This window comes from Coregonus lavaretus, assembly GCF_964263955.1.
Source record: "Coregonus lavaretus genome assembly, chromosome: 27".
NCBI lineage: Eukaryota > Metazoa > Chordata > Actinopteri > Salmoniformes > Salmonidae > Coregonus > Coregonus lavaretus.
This window is the reverse complement of record NC_140014.1, coordinates 8511684-8529791: the sequence shown is the minus strand read 5'-3', so window position 1 is coordinate 8529791 and position 18108 is coordinate 8511684. Positions and strand designations below refer to the sequence as shown.

General features: G+C 42.6%; 1 protein-coding gene across 1 annotated transcript in view; it reads right to left on the bottom strand.

The window, feature by feature from the left end:
• The window catches only part of LOC311102458 (procathepsin L-like), a 35241-nt gene extending 32162 nt beyond the window's left edge, over positions 1 to 3079 (bottom strand). The window contains exon 1 of the mRNA XM_084143816.1: positions 2877 to 3079. Coding sequence (XP_083999942.1) covers positions 2877 to 2976 — 100 coding nt within the window. The 5' untranslated portion in view covers positions 2977 to 3079. The remainder of the gene's footprint in view (positions 1 to 2876) is intronic.
• Positions 3080 to 18108: the final 15029 nt, after the last annotated feature.

Here is an 18108-nt window from a genome sequence, read left to right as displayed (position 1 = left end):
ATGTTGTGTAAATCAAGTGATACAAACCCCCCAAAAATCCATTTTAATTCCAGGTTGTAAGGCAACAAAATTGGAAAAATGCCAAGGGGGGTGAAGACTTTCGCAAGCCACTGTACAGGTGTTTCTGCCTAGCTCAGTGCTTTCTGTGTTTGTGGGGCAGCCAGCGGAAAATACAATGCGTAGGGTTTGGTAATGTTAGTTGCGCCTTCATTGGCTCAGTGATCTGTCCCTCATGGGGACACTATGTCACCACAAAATCTACGGGGAGAGCTAAAAAATTCAAGCCCCTTGGGTGCTACCATAGATTTACCTTAGAAGTGCCCATCCAAGAAGGCTCAAGGTCATTGGCCACAGATAAAATTACGTCAAATCACGTTATATCTACCGTAGCTTTGATTGGACTGGTCATGTCAACATCATACTTTCAAAATCTTAGCTAGCAAGCTAGACAAGCAGTCATCCTCATAAATCAAGTTGACAATCTACTGGCAAATCATTTTCAATCCTTGTCATATGAAGAGAAATTATAGATAAAACGTTTCGGTGGACATTACACAACAAGTTGGAAATCGCAAATTTAACAGAGTGGTTTGGAAGGAATCAGTGGCTAACTGCGTTGCAAAGCAATCAGTAGCCTGCTATTCATTGGTGAGGGTGTATGGTCCAAGTTTGGGTTTAAGGGTATTTTTTCCAAGCTTAAAAGGATAAACATTCACATGCAACACCATGGGCCAGAAAAGGTTGAATAAATTGGCCATGTTGTCAATCCAGCATGACTTCTGCCGCGTTCAAAACAACTGGAAACTTGGAACTGGGAAATCTCTGACTTCAGTGAGTTCAAGACAACTGGGAACTCGGAAAAAACGTGCTCCGTCTGGGAAAATACGTTTTGAATGGTCTTCCATGTCGGGAACTCGGGCCTCTTTCTAGAGCTCCGACTTGAAGATCACTGACGTCATGATTCAACCTTGTTTTTTTCCTAGTTCCCAGTTGTCTTGAAAGCACCATAAATCCAGAGAATGCCAGACTTTGATGACAAAGTTTGATGACAAGGACCGCCGTGCCACCTTCCTGTTCAAGTGAGCACAGCCCAACAACGGCGAGTCCAAAAATGTCTTGTATGCTGCTGCATAAATGATGTAATATGCCAGGGAGATATGTATACTCTGGCTAAGAAAGTAATACTAAGTGTATGTTGTGTAGTAAGCTGTTAGTAGCCCATGTGCCTCACCCTAATAATTTGGTCCCTTTCCCCCTCAGAAATTAGCCTACTGTTCTGACTTGGTGGTGCACATGTTGCCTATAGCCTGTTTTAGAGAAATGTCATCATCGAATATTGTAAGAGCTTTCATTGTCTGCTTAAATGCCCCCTTTATTTATCCTACGGTTCTGACTTGGTGTACAGGGAGAATACTGTAAGAATGTTCTGAATTCTGTCGCTGTACATTTCCAAAGTGCTGAACAAATAGTTATATTGACTACGTCCGTCTTAGCTCGCTCATTAATGTCTTAATCAAAATTATGGATTGCCACTTATCCGCTCATCATTCCCTTTTGCCATAGTTTGTACATCTCATTTGTCATAGAAACCACATTTGTTTAAGCCAGTCAGCCATATCAGCTATGTTTTTTAAAAAGGCAGTAAATGAGGCTGAATGGTTTCGCTGCCAGACAAGGCTCCACTGATAGCCAGGTGTAGCGGTGGTAAGGATTAACTCCATGGTGCTGAAAAGAAAGCTCTGCTGTTGGGACAGCTTTATGTAGGCCCTAACAGTTTGTGGGCACTGTTTGTCACCCTTATAGTGCAATTCAGATATTGTTTAGTGTTGTGTTGTGTTGTGTAGTGGCTTTTTTGGCATGCATTTTTTTTTAAATGGGGGAGTTTGCCCCATCAAGATGTACATGCTGAAATCGCCACTGAACCTTCCTCTCATGGCATGAAACATAATTTTCACTGTTTGCAATGTAACAATTCTAAAGAGAGCGATCAGAGATAAATAAAATGGACTCCTTGTTAATTCTCTTGCCGATATTCTGAGAATTGATTTGTGTGGGCCGTGACTGTTCTTTGGTTTGTGCAACTGTGTAGGCTATGTTTTGAAACCAACGCGTGGCCTTTGCTGTGGTGAGAGAGAGAGAGAGAGAGAGAACAGTGCTTCTAGCTATCTCCCTCCCTCTGCTCTGACAGACATAAGCCTGCAACCCTCTCTCTATCTCTCCAGTGTTACACTGCATCATTTATTTTAAATGATCTAATATGCCCATTCGTTTGATTTTTCCCCTTATAGAATTGTAGGTTACTGTTATGCTTAGGCCTAGATGGGGTAGATAGGCTATGCGACATTATTTGCGGTTGGATTTATGACACGTTTTGGCGGTAGCCTGTCTACCTGAATCATGACCTATAGAGTTCAGTCACGAACGCATTTGCACTTTGAAGAACAGACAGACAGTAGCCCACTAAAGCCACAAAATCCCAAAACCAACTGAAATCTGTTCGGGAACATCGATATTGACATGTTTGTACAACAAAACTAATTTCATTCAAACTTATTTTTGCTCTCCTCTTTCTATAATAATAATAATAATAATAATAATAATAATAATAATAATAATAATAATTCAAATTAAGCACTGGGTGCCTCTATTAAATATACGCCTACAATAACAAAATGTGCAGGCTGTGAGTAGCTCTATACATGTTGGGGACCCCTACTCTATATCATCTTAAACAGGACAATGAGAAAGAAGAGGTTCAGATTGACAGATAATCAACATGAAGAAAAGAGGAGAGAGTCACACACTCCATTATTGTCATTGATAAGAGGCTGAAATGAAATAGGCTGACACGAATAGGCTAGAGATACGTCTCTTACCAAACTTCAGTTTCCAGGCATGGAACTCCAGGTCCTCCAATGAAAGGCTAGCGGCGCTCGCCATTGCCAGAGCAGCAGCCACAACTACCAAAAACTTCATTCTGAGGAAAAAGACAGCAGAGATTTACTGAGAATCAGGAGACAGCTATCATACAGGAGGCTATGCACCAGATGTTTCTGTATACAATGTCTTTCTTTTCTCTGTTTTTCTCTCTCTTTCTTTCTCGCTCTGTCTTTCTTTTCTCTGTTTCTCTCTCTCGTTCTTTCTCTCTCTGTCTTTCTCTGTCTCTCTCTCGATGTCTATCTTTCAATCAATCTTTTCATCCCATCTCAGCCACAGGAAGTGTGTATGTGTATGTGTCTGCTCACCTGTGTGTGTGTGTGTGTGTGTGTGTGTGTGTGTGTGTGTGTGATGTCTTGAAGCCACTGGCTGGTGATGGACGCCGGTCACTCTGTCCTCTGCTTAAGTATTTGGCTGTTGTTAGTGTTCAGTCAGGTGCCTGTCACTAAGCCGTCAACATAAGCAGGGGAAGACACCGGCGAGACAGACCAGCGCATGCTTACCAGTCAATTTACTGTAAGAAAACAGGGTGTGGGGAAATCATTCTAGAACATTTGCATGGCAAACAGGTCAAATGAGATGAAAACTGCATACATACTGTATGTCAATTACTTTTTGCTAAATAAAAAAGCTATATTGATGCAACATGATTACATTGCAGTAATAACAAAGGTGGAATAACATGGAAACAATATTGACTCAACCACTTTGTTTCCGGTGCAGAGGTAGACCTACATCTACCATTGTTCGGTTTGTTTGTTTGTTTTCGTGTTTGTTTGTTTCCATACTCTTAGTAGTCACACAAAATTGGGTGTGTTTCATTTTCTGTTCAGGGTTTCCATCAACAGTTTTTCAGCTCTTTGCAAGAAATGACTAACCCATTATATATAAAATGGTTTTCATTTCCCCTTTTCTCATCTATCAGTGGGTGGTGTGATGTTCTCCACTACCACATCTTCCTGTAAGGTCTACTGGACTGTTTCTGTGGTGTCCAGTCCAGGTGTCCTGTGATAATAGTAAGAGGTATTTCCTCTTAACTTCTCTTGAAGTAAGCACAGGTGTTAGGGGAAGCTGGGAGGGCATAAGAGAAACACACACGTGACATCACAGCTGTTTGAGTGTCAACTACATGCTAAACATCTTGAGGTTCGGGTCATCTCACTGGAAACACGTTGGAACAAAAAGCCTGTTGATCACAGAATTTACTTCGCAGAAACATTTACCAATAACAGAGCAACTTCTCTGTCTCTCATTCATGTCTCCTTACATTTTGTATTTTTAGCCAAAACATTTATAGCCATCAGTATTAAATAGCAACACCTTAGCTAAGATAGTGTTTGATGAGTTACTCATCAAGACTAGAGAACCCTCTCCTGCACCATCAACCTGCTATCGTTCTAATCTTGTGAGTTCAAGCCATAGGTAGGCCTATTGACTGACAAACCGACTACTGTAGATGAACTAATCGAATCCAGGCTCTGTCGTAGCCGGCCGCGACCGGGAGACCCATGGGGCGGCGTACAATTGGCCCAGCGTCGTCCAGGGTAGGGGAGGGAATGGCCGGCGGGGATGTAGCTCAGTTGGTAGAGCATGGCGTTTGCAACACCAGGGTTGTGGGTTCGCTTCCCACGGGGGGTATGAAAAATAAAAATAATGTATGCACTAACTGTAAGTCGCTCTGGATAAGAGCGTCTGCTAAATGACTAAAATGTAAATGTAACTATTTTAGCCTGCTCTGATAAAAAAGATAGCTTACTCTTTTATGTTTCCATTAACAACAGTGCAGCACATCCTGTCTACCCACATACTTCCTGTTAGAAGTTCAGGTTGGAGTTTCCCTCTCAATGTCATCTACCTCCTTTTACCTGTCCCTAACCGTAGTGTAATTTTTCAAGTCGATCTTATTTGCTGGTGAAATACTCATAAATTATTATAGTGACATAAGTAATATGTCACCAAAAGTGACATATATCTAATATGTCAGCTTCAGTGACACCTAATATGTTAGCTTTAGTGACATATATACAATGATTAAATGTCACTATTTTTGACATAACTTTTCCAATGGTGAATTTCTGCATGGTCATTGTAGGTCAATGGTCATCATGAGGGGAGTGGACATGGGTGTGCTTCCAAGTCACAAGACTTGGACAATAGACAATAAAATATAGTAAAAATATAAATGAAAACGTAAGCCAAACGTTCTGATCAGAATGGCAATGAACTCATTAAAACCTCTGTATTTTTTTTCCGGTCTTTGATCTCACATACTCAGATTGAAGTCAACCCTCTTCTCATCACATGTTTAGGTAGCCTATTGCTCTCAGAGCAACGTACAGTACATCTACATTACATTTTAGTCATTTAGCAGACGCTCTTATCCAGAGCAACTTACAGTTAGTGAATATATATATATTTTTTATACTGCCCCCCCGTGGGAATTGAACCCACAACCCTGGCTTTGCAAACGCCATGCTCTATCAACTGAGCTACATCCCTGCCGGCCATTCCCTCCCCTACCCTGGACGACGCTGGGCCAATTGTGCGCCGCCCATGAGTCTCCCGGTCGCGGCCGGCGGCGACAGAGCCTGGATTCGAACCAGGATCTCTAGTGGCACAGTTAGCACTGCGATGCAGTGCCTTAGACCACTGCGGCACTCAGGAGTACTGTAGTTATAGTAGCTATAAGAAGACTGTATACAAACATATGCCGAGGAGGACTATAAAATGTATAGACCTACAGTGTCATAACATGTATGGTATTTTGAAGAAACATTCCATGACATGACTGGGGATTGCTTTGGCATTGTGATGTAGATTTTCGGTGTAATTTCCATTCCGTATCTGTTCTATTTTGGTAGGAAGGTAAGGTATGTAGAGAAGTGTATGAAGTATTTAGTTATAGTAAGGGACGGGAAGACAGGAGTCGGTTCTGTCAGGTCATGTAGCCTGTCACACTCCAGTCAGGTCTGTAGTAAATGACACTACACACACGCACACGCACACACACACACACACACACACACACACACACACACACACACACACACACACACACACACACACACACACACACACACACACACACACACACACACACACACACACACACACACACACACACACACACACACACACACACACACACACACACACACACACACACACACACACACACACACACACACACACACACACACACACACACACACACACACACACACACACACACACACACACACACACACACACACACACACACACACACACACACACACACACACACACACACACACACACACACACACACACACACACACAGAACCCATTCACCTAGTCGGCCAGGGCGGCAGGTAGCTTAGTGGTTAAGAGCGTTGTGCCAGTAACCGAAAGGTCGCTGGTTCTAATCCCCTGGCCGACTAGGTGAAAAATCTGTCGATGTACCCTTGAGCAAGGTACTTAACCCTAATTGCTCATGTAAGTCGCTCTGGATAAGAGCGTCTGCTAAATGAGTAAAATGTAATGTAAATGTATTATATTGCTAAGGGAAGATGTTCAGAATGAGTGCAATCGGTGGTTTTGTCACCTCACCAATCTTAGTGTTTACTCAGAATTTCAGCAACTGAGTCTTTCCACGAATAGAGTACATTTTTACATCCCTTTAATATTTTAAGTAGAAATTCTGCCACAATTACATTTTAAAAGCCTGTTATATTAAATCCAGTGCCGTTTAACATAACCCACATTGAAAATTAAATAAATCCAATTTCAAATCAGCATTTTGACATGTCCCTCATAATGTTTGTCCAACTTCTAGGAAGATTTTAACACACTTAACCCCAACATTTCTTAATGTTTTCACCATTATTTTAAAGCTCTAGTTATGTACTAGCTATGAAAAGTCATTTCTGAAGACTTTTTTTTTCTTCATGTGATGAGTGATTCATTTACTTCTGTCCCTCATTTTAAGGTCAACCCTGTTACATAAACTGAACTCTCGTTTTAAAATGGTCAAACTATTCCTTTGTAAATCATTTTTTCAAAAGAAACATTGAACATATAATAGTCAAATCACAGTGCAAAAGCAGAGGAGCTGGTTCTACTCTTTTTGGTAATTTTCTGGTGTTTTGTGGTGGAAAACTGAGTGCATCGAGCACAATATGTAAACTCTGTTACCCATAGATAGATAGGCTATGTTTCAATTTGCATTTTTCTGTGAAGCTTGCAGCCCCTCCCTGTTGCACACAACAAGCTTCCAGTCCCCTGTCATATAACAGATGTACATTTTTTCTTATTAATATGAAACATGTCTTATTTGCATTTTGACTACATCTACAGTACATTCGGAAAGTATTCAGATTAAATTAAATAAATGCAATCTACGCACAATACCCCATAATGACAAAGCAAAACAGGTTTGTAGAAATTTTTGCAAATGTATTAAAAGTAAAAAACAGAAATACCTTATTTATGTAAGTATTCAGACCATTTGCTATGAGACTCGAAATCGAGCTCAGGTGCATCCAGTTTCCATTGATAATCCTTGAGATGTTTCTACAACTTGATTGGAATCCACCTGTGGTAAATTCAATTGATTGGACATAATTTGGAAAGGCACACACCTATATAAGGTCCCACAGTTGACAGTGCATGTCAGAGCAAAAACCAAGCCAGGAGGTCGAAAGAATTGTCCGTAGAGCTCAGAGACAGGATTGTGTCGAGGCACAGATCTGGGGAAGGGTACCAAAACATTTCTACAGCATTGAAGGTCCCCAAGAACACAGTGGCCTCCATCATTCTTAAATGGAAGAAGTTTGGAACCACCAAGACTCTTCTGCCCGGCCAAACTGAGCAATCAGGGGAGATAGGCCTTGGTCACTCTGACAGAGCACCTCTGTGGAGATGGGAGAACCTTCCAAAAGGACAACCATCTCTGCAGCACTCCACCAATCAGGCCTTTATGGTAGAGAGGCCAGACGGAAGCCACTCCTCAGTAAAAGGCACATTTCAGTCCGCTTGGAGTTTGCCAAAAGGCACCTAAAGGACTCTCAGACCATGAGAAACAAGATTCTCTGGTCTGATGAAACCAAGATTGAACTCTTTGGCCTGAATGCCAAGCGTCACGTCTAAAGAAAACCTGACACCATCCCTACGGTGAAGCATGGGGGTGGCAGTAAAGGGTCTGAATACTTATGTTAATGTATTTCATTTTTCTTATTTTTAATACATTTGCAAACATTTCTAAAAACCTGTTTTTGCTTTGTCATTATGGGGTATTGTGTGTAGATTGATGAGGAGAAAAAAAACTATTTAATCAATTTTTGAATAAGGCTGTAACATAACAAAATGTGGAAAAATTCAAGGGGTATGAATACTTTCCAAATGCACTGTATATGTATGTGTGTTTTACTGTATTTTGCTAATATTTCTTTTCAAATACTGCATACTGTAGTTATCAAACTGAGCCCAGGGCTTGTGGGGGAGGTGTGCTGTCACCTAAGCCACATAAAGTGACTTTCTGCATGAGACCATGAGACAGACAGAGATCACCGCAGTTGTACAGTGTTACGGTAAAGCCACCACACACAAACACACACACACACACACGCACTGTATATGTATGTGTGTTTTACAGTGGTGGAAAAAGTACCCAATTCTCATACTTGAGTGAAAGTAAAGATACCTTAATAGAAAATGACTCAAGTAAAAGTGAAAGTCACCCAGTAAAATACAACTTGAGTAAATGTCTAGTATTTGGTTTTAAATATACTGAAGTATCAAAAGTAAAAGTATAAATAATTTCAAATTGCTTGTATTAAGCAAAGCAGATGGCACCATTTTCTTGTTTTTAACATTTACGGATAGCCAGGGGCACACTCCAACATAATTTACAAACAATGCATTTGTGTTTAGTGAGCCTGCCAGATCAGAGGCAGTAGGGATGACCACGTGTTCTCTTGATAAGTGTGTGAATTGGACCATTTTCCTGTCCTGCTAAACATTCAAAATGTAACAAGTACCACACGGCAAGCTTTACCGGAGCACCAAGTCTAGGTCCAAAAGGCTCCTTAACAGCTTCTACCCACAAGCCATAAGACTGCTGAACAATTAATCAAATGGCCACCCGGACTATTTACATCGACCCCCACCCCTGTTTGTTTTTACACTGCTGCTACTCGCTGTTTATTATCTATGTATAGTCACTTCACCCCTACCTACATGTACAAATTACCTCGGTACCGGTACCCCCTGTATATAGCCTCGTTATTGTTATGTAATCTTATTGTGTTACTTTTATTTGATTTTTTACTTCAGTTTATTTAGCAAATATTTTCTTAACTATATTTCTTGAACTGCATTGTTGGTTAGTAAGCATTTCATGGTAAGAATGTATTCGGCGCATGTGACAAATCCTAAGTACTTTTGGGTATCAGGGAAAATGTATGGAGTAAAAAGTACATCATTTTCTTTAGGAATGTAGTGAAGTAAAAGTAAAAGTTGTCAAAAATATAAATAATAAAATAAAGTACAGATACCCCCAAAAACTACTTAAGTAGTACTTTAAAGTATTTTTACTTAAAACTTTACACCACTGCACACACTCACACACAGACAAGCAGGCCGGCAGGCAGGCAGGCACACACACACGTTCACAGCAGTCTGCTGCTAAACCACTGAACACCTGTGCTATGTGAGTTGAAGTGTGGGTGCATAAAGTTTACAACCTATGCTGCATTTACAGCTGGAGTCACGTGACAAGTCCGCAGGGGTACGAGGTAATTGAGGTAGCTATGTATATATAGGTATGGGTAAAGTGACCAGGCAATGGATAGATAATAGACTGAGCTGTAGCAGCATCGTATGTGGAGCATTAGCAGCAGTGTGTAAGTGTATGTGTGTGTGTGTGTGTGTGTGTGTCTCTGACATCGCCTGATATAGAGGTCATGGATGGCAGGGAGCGTGGCCCCAGTGATGTACTGGGCCGTACTCACCACCCTCTGTAGCGCCATGTGGTCGGGTACCTTGCAGTTGCCGTACGAAGAGGTGATGCACCCAGTCAAGCTGCTCTCAATGGTGCATCTGTAGAACTTTTGGAGGATTTGAGGATCCATGCCAAATCTTTTGAGCCTCCTGAGGGGGAAGAGGTGCTGTCGTGCCCTCTTTACGACTGTGTGGGTGTGTGTGAACCATGTTAATTCCATGGTGATGTGGACACCGAGGAAATTGAAGAGGAAATTGAAGCTATCCACCCCCTCCACTACAGCCCCGCCGAAATGGATAGGGCGTGCTCGTCCCTCCGTTTCCTGTAGTCCACGATCAGCTCCTTTGTCTTGCTGACGTTGAGGGAGAGGTTGTTGTCCTGATACCACAGTGCCAGTGCCTCATCGTCGTCGCTGATCAGTCCTACCACCGCATCCGTGGGTGAACAGGGACTACAGGAGGAAACTAAGCACACACCCCTGAGGGGCATCCGTGTTGATGGTCAGCATGGCAGATGTGTTGTTGCCTACCCTCACCGCCTTGGGGGCGACGTGTCAGGAAGTCCAGGATCCAGTTGCAGAGGGAGGTGTTCAGTCCCAGGGTCCTTAGCTTAATGATGAGCTTGGAGGGCACCTTGGTGTTTGAACGCTGAGCTGTAGTCAATGAACAGCAAGTTCCTTTTGTCCAGGTGGGAAAGGTCAGTGTGGAGAGCAATTGGATCTGTTGGGGCGGTATGCGAATTGGAGTGGGTCTAGGGTTTCCGGAATGATGGTGTTGATGTGAGCCATGACCAGCCTTTCAAAACAGAGCATGACAACGAATGAGCGCATGCTGCAGCACCGGAGACGTTTAGATTTTTATACAGGCTATTGTTAAAAAGGAGAATAGTCTAAGTTTGGAACAGTGCTAAAGTTGTCTATCAACTGTAAAAATTGAGCGCAACAGAACCAGTTACAACTGAAGTATCTAATTGTCAATGAATAAAAAATATAAAAAACACCATTCATTTTTTTACACAACAGCCGCTTATCATCAGGTAGGCCTATATGCAAATAATTCATTTGGGAAACTATCATTTTCTAATTTATTATATTTTATTCCATGCGATTGTTGTTACAAAATACAGTGGCTTGCGAAAGTGTTCACCCCCCTTGGCATTTTTCCTATTTTGTTGCCTAACAACCTGGAACTAAAGTTGATTTTTGGGGGCTTTGTATCATTTGATTTACACAACATGCCTACCACTTTGAAGATGCAAATTATTTTTTATTGTGAAAAAAACAAGAAGTAAGACAAAAAAAACAGAAAACTTGAGCGTGCATAACTTTTCACCCCCCCCAAAGTCAATACGTTGTAGAGCCACCTTTTGCAGCAATTACAGCTGCAAGTCTCTTGGGTATGTCTCTATAAGCTTGGCATATCTAGCCACTGGGATTTTTGCCCATTCTTCAAGGCAAAACTGCTCCAGCTCCTTCAAGTTAGATGGGTTCCGCTGCTGTACAGCAATCTTTAAGTCATACCACAGATTCTCAATTGGATTGAGATCTGGGCTTTGACTAGGCCATTCCAAGACATTTAAATGTTTACCCTTCAACCACTCAAGTGTTGCTTTAGCAGTATGCTTAGGGTCATTGTCCTGCTGGAAGGTGAACCTCCGTCCCAGTCTCAAATCTCTGGAAGACTGAAACAGGTTTCCCTCAAGAATTTCCCTGTATTTAGCTCCATCCATCATTCCTTCAATTCTGACCAGTTTCCCAGTCCCTGCCGATGAAAAACATCCCCACAGCCTGATGCTGCCACCACCATGATTCACTGTGGGGATGGTGTTCTCGGGGTGATGAGAGGTGTTGGGTTTGCGCCAGACACTGCGTTTTCATTGATGGCCAAAAAGCTCAATTTTAGTCTCATCTGACCAGAGTACCTTCTTCCATATGTTTGGGGAGTCTCCCACATGCCTTTTGGTGAACACCAAATGTGTTTGCTTATTTTTTTCTTTAAGCAATTGCTTTTTTCTGGCCACTCTTCCGTTAAGCCCAGCTCTGTGAAGTGTACGGCTTAAAGTGGTCCTATGGACAGATACTCCAATCTCTGCTGGGTTATCTTTGGTCTCTTTGTTGCCTCTCTGATTAATGCCCTCCTTGCCTGGTCCGTGAGTTTTGGTGGGCGGCCCTCTCTTGGCAGGTTTGTTGTGGTGCCATATTCGTTAATTTTTTTTAATAATTAATTGAATGGTGCTACGTGGGATGTTCAAAGTTTCTGATATTTTTTTAGAACCCAACCCTGATCTGTACTTCTCCACAACTTTGTCCCTGACCTGTTTGGAGAGCTCCTTGGTCTTCATGGTGCTGCTTGCTTGGTGGTGCCCCTTGCGTAATGGTGTTGCAGACTCTGGGGCCTTTCAGAACAGGTGTATATATACTGAGATCATGTGACACTTAGATTGCACACAGGTGGACTTTATTTAACTAATTATGTGACTTCAGAAGGTAACTGGTTGCACCAGATCTTATTTAGGGGCTTCATAGCAAAGGGGGTGAATACATATGCACGCACCACTTTTATTTATTTTGTATAATTCTTTTAAACAAGTTATTTTTTTCATTTCACTTCACCAATTTGGACTATTTTGTTTATGTCCATTACATGAAATCCAAATAAAAATCCATTTAAATTACAGGTTGTAATACAACAAAATAGGAAAAACACCAAGGGGGATGAATACTTTTGCAAGGCACTGTATATGCATCGGTCACGTCTTTCCCCTGCATTTTACAGCTTGTTTCTAGCATTACATCTAAAGCGTCTTTAGATATTGCTTTATATAATCAGGTCCATTAAATTTCTTTCAAAATCTTAAACAAACAAGGGGTAGGCCTATGCTTTTAGCATTTTTTTTTAAACAAAAGCCACAATATCCTCACATACCCTCACATATCCCCTAAATTCGATCCCTGGTTTTAACTTAACACACCAAGCCCTTCACTGACACTGAGATATTTAAGGAGTGCATGGTCACTGAAGGAATTGGCTGACAAAATCTATGGATAGTAGACTATAATTTTGTCTGTCAAACAGGTAGACCTACCTCTTATTTATTGCCTAGGAAGAAATAGGCTCTAACACAAAGCCCCCCTGTTGTTAGTAGCCTAAAGCCAAATTAAAATGAAGACTGTTTAAATGAATTAGGCCTTCTCGAATTAGCCTACATTCAGCACCCATGCGCTGCCCATCTCCGCGGCAGCCTCTTCATAGTAATGTAAATTATGTAAATTACTCGAATATGGCTTATTGTGAGGTCATTAACTCTGATAAATAGCTTCATTAAGACTTTATTAAAATCAATTATAGCAGTAGCAAGCTTACCTCCAGTCCTCCTCCTCATCTTCCTGCTCTCCCTCTCAAACTAAAAAGGACATCAGTTTGCATGCACAGAGATTGAATTTGTAGTTTTGGGTTTTTTTGGGGGGGGAAGAAGCCTTTGACTCGCCTCCTGAAGTGCCACCGTACAAGCAAAGCCATTGGTTAGGCAGCACAAAAGGTTTTACATCAGCAAGAGTAGGGCAGGCCAGGGCTCATGATTGGGATAGCCTATCCATTGCAGTGTGTAACGCAGTGTACCCTAGTTTTACATACAGTGAGGGAAAAAAGTATTTGATCCCCTGCTGATTTTTTGATTTGCATTTAATTAGGGAAATAAGTATTTGAACCCTTATCAATCAGAAAGATTTCTGGCTCCCAGGTGTCTTTTATACAGGTAACGAGCTGAGATTAGGAGCACACTCTTAAAGGGAGTGCTCCTAATCTCAGCTTGTTACCTGTATAAAAGACACCTGTCCACAGAAGCAATCAATCAATCAAATTCCAAACTCTCCACCATGGCCAAGACCAAAGAGCTCTCCAAGGATGGTCCTCTGTAGCTCAGCTGGTAGAGCACGGCGCTTGTAACGCCAAGGTAGTGGGTTCGATCCCCGGGACCACCCATACACAAACAAATGTATGCACGCATGACTGTAAATCGCTTTGGATAAAAGCGACTGCTAAATGGCATATTATAAGGATGTCAGGGACAAGATTGTAGACCTACACAAGGGTGGAATGGGCTACAAGACCATCGCCAAGCAGCTTGGTGAGAAGGTGACAACAGTTGGTGCGATTATTCGCAAATGGAAGAAACACAAAAGAACGGTCAATCTCCCTCGGCCTGGGGCTCCATGCAAGATCTCACCTTGTGGAGTTGCAATGATCATGAGAACGGTGAGGAATCAGCCCAGAACTACACGGGAGGATCTTGTCAATGATCTCAAGGCAGCTGGGACCATAGTCTCCAAGAAAACAATTGGTAACACACTACGCCGTGAAGAACTGAAATCCTGCAGTGCCCGCAAGGTCCCCCTGCTCAAGAAAGCACATATACAGGGCCGTCTGAAGTTTGCCAATGAACATCTGAATGATTCAGAGGAGAACTGGGTGAAAGTGTTGTGGTCAGATGAGACCAAAATTGAGCTATTTGGCATCAACTCAACTCGCCGTGTTTGGAGGAGGAGGAATGCTGCCTATGACCCCAAGAACACCATCCCCACCGTCAAACATGGAGGTGGAAACATTATGCTTTGGGGGTGTTTTTCTGCTAAGGGGACAGGACAACTTCACCGCATCAAAGGGACGATGGACGGGGCCATGTACCGTCAAATCTTGGGTGAGAACCTCCTTCCCTCAGCCAGGGCATTGAAAATGGGTCGTGGATGGGTATTCCAGCATGACAATGACCCAAAACACACGGCCAAGGCAACAAAGGAGTGGCTCAAGAAGAAGCACATTAAGGTCCTGGAGTGGCCTAGCCAGTCTTCAGACCTTAATCCCATAGAAAATCTGTGGAGGGAGCTGAAGGTTCGAGTTGACAAACATCAGCCTCGAAACCTTAATGACTTGGAGAAGATCTGCAAAGAGGAGTGGGACAAAATCCCTCCTGAGATGTGTGCAAACCTGGTGGCCAACTACAAGAAACATCTGACCTCTGTGATTGCCAACAAGGGTTTTGTCACCAAGTACTATGTAATATTTTGCAGAGGGGTCAAATACTTATTTCCCTCATTAAAATGCAAATCAATTTATAACATTTTTGACATGCGTTTTTCTGGATTTTTTTGTTGTTATTCTGTCTCTCACTGTTCAAATAAACCTACCATTAAAATTATAGACTGATCATTTCTTTGTCAGTGGGCAAACGTACAAAATCAGCAGGGGATCAAATACTTTTTTCCCTCACTGTACACCATCCCAGCAGCGCAAAAACTCGGGAAGGAAGTACATTTTCCTATAAATATAATTTTGCCCTGTGCTTCTCCGAGCATGCTCTTTGTATAGCCTAGGCCTATAGCCTATAGTATAGGTTATTCATGGGTTGCATGTTTCGTCACAATATTGTTTTGAGTGTTCATTTTGGACTGATGCCCGACTGAGCATTCTACTCAAAGCATCGTCAATGAGCGCTGATGAAGATTTCATCAAAAGTGCATTACAGTGGCTTGGAAATAGAATGACATTCAAAAGGAGGCAAATAATTAGTAGGAAAACTTTTTGTCATCATTTTGATTTCGCCAGATTGACCTTAAATGCAGTATAACGTTAGCTAGCTAGCTAAGATTGCGGGGAGGCCACTGGATTTTATAATAATAATAATAATATGCCATTTAGCAGACGCTTTTATCCAAAGCGACTTACAGTCATGTGTGCATACATTTTTACGTATGGGTGGTCCCAGGGATCGAACCCACTACCCTGGCGTTACAAGCGCCATGCTCTACCAATTGAGCTACAGAGGACCACGCATTGCTATCTATTTTTGACAAACTTTGCTAGCTAATGACAACATTGCCGTTTGTCTAAAGTAACAACATGAAAATGCTGGCAAAGTTGTTTCCTACTAAATATTTGACTACTTTAGCAATGTCATCGTATTTCTAGGCACTATAGTGTAATTTAGACGAAACAGTAGTAAGCCTCCATCCAGAATGACTGGGTTTATCACCACTATAGGGCACCACTATAGTGCCGACGGTAGAAGGCGGCTTGAGAACGTTCATAACAATGGCATGACGCGACCAAGTGACGGAGATGCAACCTATGAATAGATCGTTTGATTGAGACCACACTCAGTGTTGCCAACTTAGCGACTTTGTCGCTATATTTAGCGAGTATTCAGATCCCTCTAGCGACACATTTTCAAAAAATTGACTAGCGACAAATCTAGCGACTTTTTCTGGTGTTATTGGAGACTTTTGAAAACACGTATCGTTCTTACTCTTCTCAACGAGCAGCGGGTACTTTGTTACCCCCGTCCCAAAGCACTCACAGGCGGCCCAGTCCTCGCGCAGCAGTCCCTCCCAGCTGCAGTCAGAGCAGGAGATGTTCACCCCTCCACGTCCAGACTGCAAATGAATCGCGCATGCGGGAAGCTGCCGCTGGCTGATCCCGCCCTGGCTTACATTCAGGGCGGGATGTAAATGTAAAATGTTCTTTGTCTAAAATATATCACTGCACAAAAATAAATCACTGCATTTGACTCACACAGCCTCAGTCACTTACTCACCTCGTCCACTGTGTGTGTGCCTCTCTGTGACATAAACTAAACATCTAGCTGGCTAGCACATCATGTCTCAGTCTAAACTGTACACTCAAAAATACAGAAAGGAGTGGGAATCAAACCCTGAATTCAAAGACCAGCGTTTCAGCCTCCTCCTCGATGAGTCCACGGATGTAAGTGTTTCTAAGTACCTGGGGGTTGTGATAAGGTACTTTAGTGACACCAAGCAGACAATTGTACCAACATTTCTGGGGCTTGTTGAGTTGGAGGGAGGAGATGCCAAATCTATAGCCCGTGCTGTTGTGGCTTTCCTCGAGAAATGTTGTCTTAAAAAAGAGAAACTCCTGGGGATATGGACTGACAATGCCTCTGTTATGACGGGGATTAACAATGGGGTCCATAAAGTGCTGAAGGAGGAGTATGGCCTCAAAGATCTGGTTCTTATTCGCTGTGTGTGCCACTATCTGCAGCTTGCTGTAAGTCATGCTTCCAATGACACCATCCCCCGTAGTGTGGAGTACTTGGTACGAGAGACTTATAACTGGTTTTCAATGTCTCCAAAGCGTAGGGAGGCCTACAAGGCCATATATGAGACCATCAACTGTGGGGAGAAACCTTTACAGATAACCAAGGTGTGTGCCACACGTTGGCTCTCCATTGAACCCGCGGTTTCACGCATTTTGGACCAGTGGGAGGAGCTTAGGTTGCATTTCGCAGTCACCAAGTCCAGTGAACACTGCTACATGGCTGAGGTTTTATACTCCATGTACAGTGATCCTCAAAACATATTGTATCTGACTTTTTTGAAGTCAGTGCTGGGTGAGGTACAGTTGGCCATCAAGGCTTTTGAGGGAGAACAAGTAGAGCCTCTTAAGCTACTTGACAGCTTGGTTAGCCTGATCAAGTCTGTGAGCAGCAGGGTGCTGAATCCACAGGCAAATGTTGATGTACTCAAAGGGCCAATAGATGGATACATCAGTCCCAAACCGTACCTTGGTTACCTTTTTGAGTCAAAGGCAGCTGAGCTCCACCTTCCGCCTGAGGATGAAAACAATGTCCGAAAGCGGTGTGTAGCCTTCACCATCTCCCTCACTAATGAGTTGAGGGTGAGACTGCCGGACAACATCGAAGCATTGCAGTACATGTCAGTTTTCAATGTGGAGGAAACTCTAAAGCACAATAAGAGCCCTGGAGAAATAGAAAAAATAGCCAAGCTCCTTGGCTACTCCCCTGCAGAGATAGACAAGATTGTTCAGCAATGGCGTGCCATCCATCTTAGTAAATGGAATGAGACAAAAAACACACTGGGCTTCTGGAGTGAGATTTGGAAGTTCAGGGATGCAGCTGATATCAACCTGTTTCAAGAACTTGCCATGGCTGCTGTGTCTGTGTTTTCCTTGCCACACTCGAATGCTGAAGTTGAGGGAGTATTCCGCCAGATGAGTGTGGTAAAAAGCAAACTTAGAAATCGGATGTCCTTGCAGACCCTTAACTCCATCCTGTACATTCGATATGGACTGAAGCTGTCTGGTGAGGCTTGCTATGAGCACTAGCTGCCTGATAATGTTTTGCAGCTTTTTGGCTCATCAGCTGCTTACTCATTTAAG